At 49.5% G+C, this 12,439-nt stretch overlaps 1 protein-coding gene across 2 annotated transcripts in view; it reads left to right on the forward strand.

Moving 5' to 3' along the window:
• PDE4B (phosphodiesterase 4B) overlaps nucleotides 1-12,439 on the forward strand; it is a 186,765-nt gene that overhangs the window by 97,465 nt on the left and 76,861 nt on the right. The window contains exon 1 of one of the 2 annotated variants that reach the window (XM_030455461.1): nucleotides 2,811-3,079. The exons of the other annotated variant lie outside the window; for it this stretch is intronic. Within the exon in view, the coding sequence (XP_030311321.1) occupies nucleotides 3,033-3,079 (47 nt within the window). The 5' untranslated portion in view covers nucleotides 2,811-3,032. Of the gene's footprint in view, nucleotides 1-2,810; nucleotides 3,080-12,439 lie in introns of those variants that run through there. 2 annotated transcript variants of the gene reach the window in all.

The raw sequence follows: 12,439 nt of genomic DNA on the forward strand, positions 1-12,439 counted from the left end.
GTGATGATTTGTACTGTGCCAGCTGTGAGCTGGGGGAGAGCTGGAAGGGCAGGATCATGTGCAGCAGGAGGAGGACATCAGGAAGGAGTTTCTCCATGTCCTGTGAATCATCATAGGGTGCAGATTGGATGAGAAGCCAGCAGAGTGATGGGTGAGAGATTTCTGGGGGCAAGGTGCCAGCGAGTTGCTGCTCCCCAAACCCACGTTGTTGGCCTGTCTGTTGGGAATGATCTGGAAGCATGGGATAAGCTCCTTAGGTGAGCTCAGTTTCTGTTGGTTGACATCAAATTAAATTTTAGCCTCCCCAAGGGGGGGGAGCTGCTTAATTGAACTCTTGCAGGCAGTGAGTTTCATTTCAGAGAAACCAGATGAGGGGTGTCAGGAGGGGTTGTGATGCTGGGGCTTGCTGGGCTGGTTCAAGGTGCCAGGCATGTCCAGAAGAAGGTGGTGAGCCTGGGCTTCAGGTCCCAGAAGAAACAGAGGGCCCAGTGATCCAGAAGTCATTGGGTCTTTAAGAAATGCCTGGAATATTTTCTGAGCTGGGTTCTCAGCTCTGCCCAAACCCACTTGGGACTGCAGCGTTCAGACATCACTTTGGAAAATGGGAATTCTCTTTTGGAAGAAGGTGGTCACAGGGGAACTGAGGGCTCTGAGGGCTCCCTGGAAAAATGGCCCTTGGGACAAGTCTCTGCTGCCCAACCTGCAGGCTGGGGCTGAAGATGTGTGTGACCATGGATCTCCATGTTTATCTCCATCCGTGCACTTCTGTGGGCCCTTTTCAGATACAAAAGGCAAAATGTGGTGCTCTGCACTGCTCTGAAGGTGGAATTATTCATTTCTGTGTGTAAGAGGGGCTGGTTTGGAAACAACTGGACCGAAGTGGAGGCACAGCAAAGCAAACGAGAGGCACAAACTGCTTGGGTCTGGGTTACCTGCTCTCCAGCTCTGCAGGCACACTCACTTTTTGATTATGTTTTTAAGTTGCCCCAACAGTTTTAGAAATTTTTTTTTTTAATGTCAGTGGCATAAAATATGGTTTGAGTTTCATCTGAGAGTTACCAAGTGAGAGCACATAGTTCTTCTTCTAGGCTGGGTTGTGTTTTTTTTTCCCTTTGACCATGTCAGTGCCAGCTGTGGAGTTAGCACTGTGCCCGGGCCAGCCTGCCCCTTCCTCTCTGGATTTGAGGTCTTAATCCATAAAACTGCTGCAGATTCCCCTGTCCAGGAGGGATGTAACCACAGAAGGGGGAGGTCCAGCAGGGTCCGGGTCTCAGTCGTGGGCTGTCCCCTCTTGCTGCCCCGTGTCCCCTCCTGGCCGTGGGCAGGGAAGGTGACGCAGCACTTCTGGCTGTGATGAAACCTGAGGTCCATTTAGACATCACCTACAGAAAGCCCATTTTCCCGGGCTGGATTGCTGCTCCTGCTGCTGCTGCTGCTGCTAAAACCCCCTTCATCTGGTTGTCAAGGTGAAATGTCTCAAGACTTCCCCGGGAAGAGAAAATCCAGCACACGGAAAATTTCCTCGCTCGGACTGCGCATTTCTTGACACGGAACTTTGGGGCTGGTTTTATTCCCCCCTCCCCGAGCTGAAGGGGAAGCAGCAGACACTCCAGCCTGACCCTCCCTCCTTCACCCCCCTTCCCCCCAACCTTGGGCAGGGACACGAGGGGCAAATCTCCCCCTTCAGCATTCCCAAACCATCACTTTAAATTTGAATTCCCCGAGCCCTCCCTCTGTCCCTGGATCCCCTCCCCGGCTCCGCGTCCCCGGCACCGCCTGGTGCAGCCTCCCCGATCGCCGGCGGCAGCCCCGGAGCTGCCGGGAGGGGGTTTTATTTGATTTGATTTGATTTTTGTTTAGGGGGGGATGGTGGGATGGTGGGGGTTTGATTCCAGAGCCCTGGTTTTGGGAGCTGCTCCCCGCATGGCTCCGTGGTGGTTGTTTTCCCACCACCCCACCCCCTGACGTCTCGCTGCACCAGGGGAGCTGTGCCTGGGTTTGATGTTTAGCGGCGGGATTTAGATGTAAATCTTGTAAAATTCCATTTTATGCAGAGAAGCACAAACCTGCTACTCGCTCAAAAGGCTCCGGGGGTGAAGTTGCAGCTGCGGACGTTACCTGCTCGGTGGATTTTTTTTCTTTTTTTTCCTCCTTTTTTTTTTTTATTCCTCCTCTTCTTTTTTTATTTTTTTTTTCCTGCAGGCAAAGGACAGGGAGGGCTGGAGAGAGAGGGGGATCCCGGTGCAGAAACACAGCCCTGTCCTTGAGTGCCAGCCATAGCGCAGAGGACACCCGTGATTGTGCAGAATGACCCTTTGCAGGGAGGCTGAGAACCCTCCGAAAGCTTTCCTGGTTCTTTTAGTGAGGTGGGATGGATAAGCCAGGCCTTCTGCTGGAGAGACGTGGTCCCCTCCTGCCCCTCACCTGGGCAGGGACCCGGGTCCCCCCATAGTCACCCCGGGACCCTCACCCCTGGTCTCCACGGAGCAGGTTACGCAGGAGGGACCTGGGAGCTGAGTTTCTGCAGCATCAGAAAACTTTGATTCATCCAGGAAGGTGGTGAATGAAGGAGGGGTATGACCTGGAAAGGATAAACAGGAAAATAGGGGATGTTTCTCCAGTTTGGAAAAGGCTTAGGTTTGGTTTTTTTCTCCCCTCTCCTGTCTGAAGATCACTGGAAGGGATTATACAAATGAGAGCAGGAAACTGCAGTCAGGGCTTTGCCAGAAATAGATTTTCTTTCTTTCTTTTTTTTTTTTTTTTTTTTTCTGTCTTCTGATTATAAATGAAGAAATATGGGAGCCCACAGAGGCTGTTCCACAGGCACCCTCACATTTTGATTGCCAAGTCATTTGCATTCGTCTCTGAGGTGACATCCACCCTGCGATGGGAGTTGACATGTAATCACAAAGAATAAAAACTCCTGGAAACATCTCCGTGCCCCCAAGACAACTCCAGAAGAACAGAAGTTTTGAAGAGGCACAGAATGCACTGAATCTTTTGTGACAAGTGGGGAAGAATCATCTTGGAAGATGTTAAATGTTAATTTTTTACCTAACCGCCGTCATTCGTGGATTTGGTGAGTGTCACTTGGGTTTCGTCCGGATCAGAGCAGTCCTGGTGGGAAAAGGAGTTTGGGTCTGTGTGGTTTTACTTTTGCAAATCATGTTATCATTTACAGAAGCGTTGATGATGAGCTGTGTTCTCCTCCAGCTGTAACACTGTCACAGTGCTCGATGAGGATTTTCTTTTCCTCCCTCTCTCTCCTGATAAGATTTTGATCTCTCAAGGCGCCCTCGCGACATCTCAGAGTTTGGGGGGAGGGGGAAAGGTGTGATGTGAGAAGCCTGGGAGGTTTTTTTATTGCTCTTCAGTTATAAAGTATACGTGGAATGTGATTTTCCATTTAAGAACCTCACAACACCCTAAAAGGTCTTCTCCCTTGGGTGATTTTCCGTGGTGTTGCCTCTCTACCTTCTCCGGGCTGTTGTCAACCACTGTTGCATTTTAATAGTGGTGCCAGGTTAGGGCTGAGGGAGAGGTGAGGGGAACCTGGAGAGGCTGGTGCCACCCGTGAGATGGGGAGATGGCTTCTCTTTGGATAGGTGAAGCTCCACTGGTGGAGTTAAGGTCATGGAGTAGGGGGTGAATTCTGCTCTCAGAGTTTGCAGGTAATCCCTGGCGTTTCTGAGGTGTCTTCTAAAAAACATCAGCCACGGAGGGAGTTTGATTTTCTAGATATTCCAACCCTGTTCTGCAAACCCTGCACATTTGTCTTCTGGTCTCACCTAGAATTTGTTCTGTGTCATCTTATTATTGCTTCTGATCATTTCACTGGGGCTCCCTCTGCTCTGGGCTCCAAGGTGAACCTCGAGCTTGGTGTTTGTGGGGGTGAATAAAAATATTGAGGTTTTGAGGGTTTAACCACTGCTGGGAGGATCCTCAGTGACCTTTGCTTCTCCAGAGCCTTGTGGAGTGTTCCAGAGACAGGAGAAGGGAAAGGAATATTTAAAGGAGAGGAAAAGCACATCATTGGATCATTGGAAGACTTCTGGTTGAAGGATGTGTTAAGGAGGGCAGAAAGAGGTGGCCTGTGGAATGAGGAGGGGAGGGAAGGAGCATCCCACCAGTTGCTTGAGTGCTCTGTGTGAGCTGCTGTGTGTCCTGCTTTGCTGAGGATGGCTTTGCATCCCTGAGAGGTGTTCTTAACTAAAAAAAAACCCGGGGTGCCTCTTAATACATTGCAGAAACACCAGGGCTGGGTCTTGGGCCCTCAATGAGGCACCAGTTGACAGCCAAGATGGGAAAGATGGCTCCTTCTCCACTTGGGTGTGGATGGATGGAGAGGTTGGTACCCTGGCAGTCCAGGGTGGCCACAGCAGTGGCACAGCACTGTTCAGACACCCTCTGGACACCCTCTGCCCTTCTTGGGAACAGGTCTGGTGGCACATGTCACCTCACCCGTTGACACGGCTGCTCTGTGCCCAGGAGGACAAAGGGTGTTGGCAGCAGAGCCAAACAGCTCCAGCACGTGCTGCTGGGGTGGCTGTGCTGGGGATGTCCCCCATCTGCTGTCCCCATGACCTCACCAGGCAGGTGTAATGCTTGCAGAGGAATAAGGACATCAAGGTGTCAGCTGTACAGCTGCTGTGTGATGTGTTGCAGCCTTGTTGTTTCACACCAGCACTGTCACCTTGGCATCAAAAGTTGGGGTTTGACCTGGGTGCTTCTGAGGGTCCCTTCCAACCCAAAGCACTCTGGGGTTCAGTGAACACTTCAGATTTCCATTCTCTGCACGTGCCCATCCACCACGACTGCAGAGTTCACCTCGAGGTGACACCCAGATGTGTGTGGTGAGGATCCAGCAGGAGCTCCACAGCTGGTGGCTCAGGAGTGTCCCAGCTTAGGTAACATTGCCTCTGCAAAACTGGAGCAGACTCCCAAAGGACCCAGCTGTGCTCCAGCACCAGCAGATGAGGCTGGGTGAGCTCAGGAAGGAAGATGTGGCTTTGCTGCCAGCACTCTGTGACCTGCCAGGTCTGAAGGAGATAAGTGAGGGACCACGTGGGTGCTCCAGGAAGGTCTTGCTGTGCCTTGCAGAGCCTGTGTTAGACCTGACTTGGAGTTATTCCCATGGCTTCCCCTTGATATTTTGGCAGGGGGAGTTGTTGGTTGGATTTAGGAAGTTCTTCTGAAGGTGGAACCCTGGTAAGGTGAGACAGAGGAGTAGTGAGCCAGGGGGAAAGGGGTGGGAAGCGTTGTGGGTTTGTCAGAGTTACAGATGCCAGGAAGAGGAGAGACCACGTGTGTAAGGTCTGGGCAGTGCCTGGTGTCATGGAAATGCACATTTCATCTGGAGAAAGGAGAAACAAATTCCTGTAGCTGCAAGAGCAAACTGTGCTGGTCCCCTTAGAGCCTCCCACTGACCCTTCCTACCTTTGTGACCTCCTGGGTGCTGAGGCTGGGTAGTTGCTCCTGCCTGTTTGCAGTCTATTTTCAGGCATTTTGTTCCTCTTTAATAATTTTTAGTCCCCTTCTGAGCTTCTCCTTCCTCTGCCCTGTCATGCAGAAGGAGAGTCTTTAACTAAAAAAATGGAAGTAGTGTGGATGTTGGTGGAACTGTGAGTGTTCACTGTCCTGAGCTGTCCAGAATGGATTAATTAAATTACAGCAATCAGCAAAGTGACTGTGCCCTGTCAGATGGGTGTGCTGGGGAGCAAGCTGCCACTCCTCCAGCTTGCAAAGGGACCATTAAAACCAACTCTGGAGGGCTTACAAAGCCATGCAGATGCTCTGGCTGGACCATGGCTTTGGAAACTGTTCTTCTGGGGAGAAGGAAAATAATTGTCTGCAGCTGGGAGTGCAGCAGCCTCTCAGCTCTTGTAAATACCTGGTGGGGAACTGAGGGACATCGTGGTGGGTGCTTGGTCATAGGGATGTTTTAAAACTCAGGGCTGGCCCATGCAGAGGAGTTGTAGAGACTGAACAGCAGCTGCGTTGTGTCCATGGGGGAGAGGTGGCATGGAACTTCTGTGGGTGCTCTTGGCTTCTCCTTGTGTCAAGGCTGAAATAGAAATGTATTTCCCACGGGGGAGGTGACCATGGGATGCCAAGCAGCCAGCCAGGCATTAACTCCTTCAGCTCACTTGGTTGAAGTTTGCAGCTGGAGGTGAGGGTGGAAGTCGTTTCCATCATGGTGCACCAGATCTACTGACTCATTTTTGAATTGAACTTTGAAGCAGTCAAGGTTTTGGTCTGGGAGTTAATTCTCTCCAATCTTCTGGGTAAAAAGAAAAAAATCTCCTCTACTTTCGTGTTATCTTGGTTTGATGGGGCTTAGCTGTAACTTCAGGCATTCTTCAAGCATTCTGCTTGCCTTGGTGTATTAGTTCTGTAGCTGCCTATAAATAGGAGGGATCTCCAACAAAGAAATGATTTCTGTGCAGTGGGTAGGTTTGAGAGACATAACTCAGGAATCCGTAGGCAGAGTTTAGAAAGAGAAAGCCAAATATTTCTCTTGTGCTCCCCGATGGCTGTAGGAAGCACAAAGAACACACTGCTGAAAGGTGTCGGCACTGAAGACAATGCCTGTCTGAAAAGTGGGGTTTTTTTTTAACCATAAAAAAATGGGTATTTAATTGGGCCTGAGTTTGCTTTCACTGCTTGAAAAGCTGCTCAGGGAGGGCTTCTGGGGGAGGAACCAGGGCTTGGTATTTAGTGACCTTTCTCTTCCCTTCAGGCTGGGTCTTTTCCAGTTGTTTCAGGTGATATTTTCATGCTGGTCTTGCAAGGCAGAAGATAAGAGCTGAGACATTTGAGGCTGCTCTTGTTCTATTTACATGATCCTGTTTAGTTCAATCATCTTGACTTCCAGGGAAGTAAAATCTGTGGAGCTTTAGTTGGATGGGAAACTTTTTAGCCAGCTTCATGTCTGCCTTTACCTGCCATGCACATTTTTTGAGTCCTTTCCTCCTTTGAGTCCTTTCCTCCCTCTTGTGGACTTGTCTAAGAGACCAGGGTTGAAGTCCTCTCCTGAAGCAGACACCCCTCACTGTTGGGGTTCCAGCCTGGATGGGGGAGCTCCCCTGTGGCTCAGTAGATGTTCTTCCCCAGCCTGGCTTTGGTGGGTCTTTCCATGCTTGTTGGTTTCTCTTGGGAGTCCAGGTTCTCCCTGGGTGCTTTTAGAGAGGAAGACAGTGGTCTCATCCTGATGATGGGGTATACCATTGGGTGCTTCACTGGCTTCCAAAGGCTGTGGTTGGCTTCCCTGCTCTTCAAGCTCTAAGCATGCTTCTGCATCTCTGATTTTTACTCTTCCTTCACCACCAGTGTGTATAAACTTGAGAGGCTGAAGCAGTCTTCCAGGGGAAGGGGTGGATTCCCCCACTGTGGAAAGTTTGAAGTCTCAGCTCAATGGGGTGCTGAGACATCTCAGATAAACAATAATATATCAGATATTAGGGGGTTGGACCAGAAGATCCTTGAGGTCCCTTCCAGCCTGACATTCTAAAAAAAAATAATAAAAAAAAGGGTTATTTTGAATAGTGCTACAGAGAGTTAAGTTTATTTCTTCCTGCGTGTTCCTCTCCCACTTCCCTGCTCATGCAGCTGTGCCCTGAGACCTTGTCCTGGCCACCATCATGTGGCCACTGCAGCTCCTCCCAGCATCTCCCCCTCAGCTGCTCCAGGGGGGCTCAGGAGATGCTGTGGGGTTCTTCAGCCACTCGTGGCCCCGTGTCCTGCCCTGCTCACACAGACAGACTTTATATTTTAGCCAAGGAGGGCTGGAGGGGGGAGACCCCTGGGAGAGCTGCTTGACAATCCAAAGGTGCTGTGAGAGGAGGACGTGAGGCTTCCCAGCAGGCAGCAGAAATTCCTGGGGTCAGACAGTCTCGTGGGTCGGTTTCTTACTGAGCTTGTTTGCAGGTTTAGCAGACTGAGAGAATTAACACGTTTTCATCTGCTTTCCTTAAGGAAAAAAAAAAAAAAATAAAGCTCCAGAAGGGAAACTGCTCTTAAAGGCTCACAGGCATTTTGTTTGCTGGAATTTATAGTGAGAGCTACATAAAAAAAGCAACAGAAGCAGACAAGTAACCAAGGGGGGGATATATATATCCTGCAAAAGGATTATTAAATCCCTTTATAAGCCAAACAACTGGTTTGTTACTTTGGAATTCGACTATTTTTATTTTTTTCTTCCAGAACAATTAAACTTCCAGAATCCAGCGAGGAGCTTTAGTGCTTTAATACGTTTGCCACCTGCAGGTTTTAATACCGAGTCCATTGTTAATTGGACCCCAGAAGAAGGAAGAATCTTCTGCCTGTTGGGAAGGGTTTGCAGGGGTGGGTGATGGATGGGGTCTGAGCTGTCGCCCTGGGCTCAGGGCTCTGATTTCACCGGCACATTGACGTCACCGGGAGGTTTCACACCCGCCCCGTACATCCAGGAAACTTGCATAGCAATGAAATCAGGGGAAAAAAAAAAAAAAGAAAAAACCAACCCAGAAAGGCTGATTTCCTGCTGCAGCAGTGACAGCCAGGTTGGCTTTTCTTTTCAGCATCAGGAATCCTTCTCTTTTGTGAAGAATTTTTAAAATTTTTGAATGTCTTTCTGCACGTAAAGGGAACAAAGGGCTTCTAGCAAAGCAGCAGCAGCATTCCAGAGTGATCCTAAAATGCCAGCAAGGTAAAGGAGCCCCAGACTGGAGCTGTCCCTGCTGGCTGTGTCCTCAGGCCAGCGTGGGCTGGGTGGCTGTGTGAGCTCTCCTACCAGAACATTATTGATTTATGTGGCTGCATCACTGGGACTTGATTCCCAAGAATAAAAACGAGAGGGGTTTTTTTTCTCTCAAAACCCCTTTCTATTTTCCTCTGGTCCCACATCCTTTATCCCAGTAAGTATTTAACTAAAACTGCAGTTAGAATAAGCATCAGGGATCATCTGTGAGAAGAACAAAGACTGCAGAAATGCTGAGGAAGGGGAGGTTGGGTGAAGGGGGGGTTGCAGAAGACCTTCTGCCTCTTGCCTGCTTGTTGGGAGCAGTGGTGTTGTGCAGGATTTTAGCAGTTGTGCTGCAGGTTTGTGAGCTCCCTGCCACTCCTGCCATGGCAGCCACGGGCTGTAGCTCCTCATATCCCAACCCTGCTCAGACATCCCAGCACCTCCACACAGGTGGATGGATGCTCTCTCTCCTTCCGGAGGTAACCACACAGGCTCCTTTTACTGGAGTTCAGCCAGAGCAGAAAATGACTTTAGAAAATAAACCCCAAACCCAAACAGACTGTTGGCATTGTGAGATCACCTGGAATGGTGTCTTTTTGTGTGCTGCAGGAAAAGCTCCAGGGTTTTTTCTTTTGTCTGTGGTTGCCTTCAGAATGATGAAGGAAAGATGGCTTGCTGTGACCCAGAGGGTGACCAGGGCATGGATCAAGGTGGCAGCCAGAAGCTGGTGGAAACCTCTGCAGGGAGAGGTTCAGGTTGGATATTGAAAAACTTTCCTCAGAGGAAGAGGGTGAAACATTGGGACAGGCTGCCCAGGGAGGTGGTGGAGGCACCATCCCTGGAGGTGTTCAGAATCCTTATTTTTAAGTAGACAAATGCAGCTTTGTTTTCCACTTACACATAGACTGTGGGGTGCTGCAAACCTTGGAGAGGACCCTTACAGTCTGTGGAGTGTTCTGAACAGGATGCCAGGCTGATGTTAAAGATTTTCCAGCATAATTCCTCAGTTAGCAGGACCATCCCTGGAGGTGTTCAGGAGATGAGGTGCTGCAGTAGATGGTTTAGTGGTTAGGGGTTGTAGGGTGGACAGTTGGATGTGATGATCCTAGAGGTCTTTTCCAACCTGGATGGTTCTGTGATGCTCTGCAACTGGAGCTGATGGAGATTTTAGGCTTTGGTTTTGCAAAAGGGGAGGAAGATTTTTAATCACACCTTCTTGCCTTTAAAAGTTGTTCTGAGGAACCTCAAGTTTCTCCTCATCCACTCCTTCAGCAGGATCCGGGTTTCCAACCCATTTTTGGTCATGTTGTTTTCTGGAACAGCTTGGGGATTGCCTCATGGGCCAGGATGTTTGGAGGTGATGGATCTCTTCCTCACAGTTCTTAACCTCTATAAAGTGGTTTATGAAGGAAATCCCCATGAAGCTTTCCAAACAAGAACCTACATTCCTAAGCCTGCTAAGATGCAAGAGTGGAAAACACCCCACAACATCTTGGAAGTGCTGAGACCCATTTTTGCTCTCCCTGGAGTGATGACCCCCAGTGTCCCTGCTGCAGCAGTCCAGGGCAGGACCCTGCTGTCTGCTCTGAAGTCCTTAGTTCTGTTGCCTCCTGTTTTTAAACCATGTCTGTCTCTCTTCCTTTACTTCTGGAGGCAGTGTCTGGGTGCTGCAGGCAGCCAGCAGGCAGGAGCTGCCCCTTTCTCCTTCTGTGCCTGTTGCCTTTGGGACTGCTTAACAGACAGAGCAGTGCTAAAAAAGCTCCAATTAGCCCCTGTGTGCTCTGATTTGCTTTCAAAAGACCCATCAGTGAGTCAACTGTGAGTGTTTGTCTTGGGGAGAGGCTGATCCCTGACTAACGTTGGCTGGGCACTCTTGCCAAGTTTAATTTTAAACCTTTAAAGCAATAACCTGAAAAAAAAAAAGAAATAAAATAAAAATCAAACCCAGCAACCTCCAGGCACCTTCTGACAAACCAGTTGTTATTGTGGCCAGAAGATTTTTTTTTTTTTTTCATAACTTTATTCTTGCAGACAGCTCAGGAGTTGTTGAAGGAACTTTCCAGGCCAGTTGCACCCTGAGCAAGTCAAACCTGGCCAGGCTGCAGCATCCTGCCCAGCCCAGCTTTGTGCAAGGGGAGGTTTGCAGCTTGTTCTCTACCTACTGTGGGTAAATGTTTGCTCCAGATAAAGTTCAGTGAGCAGTAAACAACCAAATCCAACCACCAAACTCTGGAGTGGTCAGCCTGACTCTGAAGCTTTATCAAAACTCTCACAATTCCTCTTTTAGGATGGAAAACTATTTCTCTTTTCTTTCTGTTGCTTTTCAATGTGAAAGAATGATGATGCTCAGGTTTTCTCCAGGTGCCAGTCCCTGATGCTGGAGAAGATGTGGACCTGCCACGTGTCTTGTGTTTTCTTAGATGGAGGCAGTGAAATGGCAGAGAGCTGAATAAATCCAAAGGGCCTGATTCCATTCTAAAACAGTTTTAGAAGCCACAGATACAACATGGTAGGTCAAGAATGTGTACTAACAGAATGAACAGTTTGGTGATTTAAATAACAGAGTTTGGGGCTGGGAGTACAGAAGAAGCAGGAGGCTGGAAAAAGCAAAACCAGAACATGTTGATAAAAATGCCCAGGGAGTCGCTGGTTCCACAGGGTTAAAATCTGTCCTCATGAAAAGCAGATTTGCCCCATTTCAAGCAGCAGATCCTGCTTTGCCTACCCTGCTTCAGCAGCTCTTGTGATTTCAGTGGTTTGGCCCGCTGTCAAAAGCACAAGCAGGAGCAGAAGGCAGCATATGCCATTGGTGGGTTTGTTTATAGAAGGAAGAGAATGAGGAGAGGAACTGGATTTGATAGACAGCAGTTCTATGGAGAGCACGGAGTACAACTCCACGTGTTCCAGTTGATTTTCATAAGGGGAGAGGTCTGATAGGGCCAGAAAATTGGGTGTTAGGTGAGGGTGTGAGTGGGTAGACCAGAAGATCCTCCATGGCCAGGAGGAACCTGTTCTTACCTGGGCTGGAGGAACTGCAGGGAAAGGAGCAAAACTCTTCTGAAAAAGTGGCAGCTGAATACCTGGTTTTCTGCACATTAGTGGAGGAGAAGGGGAGGGAGCTGGGGAGGGAGGGTGGGCAGCAGCCTGGTGGTCCTGCAGGTGGCTGGAAAGGGGAAATGAGGATGAGCTGGAAGATGCTGAGAATAACAGGAGAAATGATCTGCAGTCTGGAAAAGATGGCTTGGCGTAGCTGTCTCGGTATCTAGGGCAGCAGCTGACGTATTGCTGAGGAAGTCAGAGCACTTATTAGGAGTTTTCAGGGTTTGAAGCAGAAAATGAGGCAGATTCAGCACGACCCAGCAGCAGGGTGGGCTGGGGAGGTGACCTGCAGGAGGTGGCTGGACGAGGTGGGTCATGCTGCTGCCCACTCATTCAAGTGACCTCTTGATCTCCGGGAACTTTGAAGCTTGCTTGATTAAAACCCCTGATGTGTCATTTCAGAGGTTTTTCATGTTTCCCACCCTGGCTCTGAGACCAAAGGGACCCAACTCCTGGCAGGCAAGCTGAGGGAGGAAGGCCAGCTGCAGGGTGCAGGAGGACATTGAAAAGCAAACGTTGTGCCTGGGGGATGCTGCTCCAGCTGACTCGCCAGTGCGGGGTTGCTGCAAGGACAAGAGAAGATGGTCTGTGGCTTAGTGTGCTTTTTTTGGAGGACAG

Source organism: Calypte anna, chromosome 8, assembly GCF_003957555.1.
Source record: "Calypte anna isolate BGI_N300 chromosome 8, bCalAnn1_v1.p, whole genome shotgun sequence".
Taxonomy (NCBI): domain Eukaryota; kingdom Metazoa; phylum Chordata; class Aves; order Apodiformes; family Trochilidae; genus Calypte; species Calypte anna.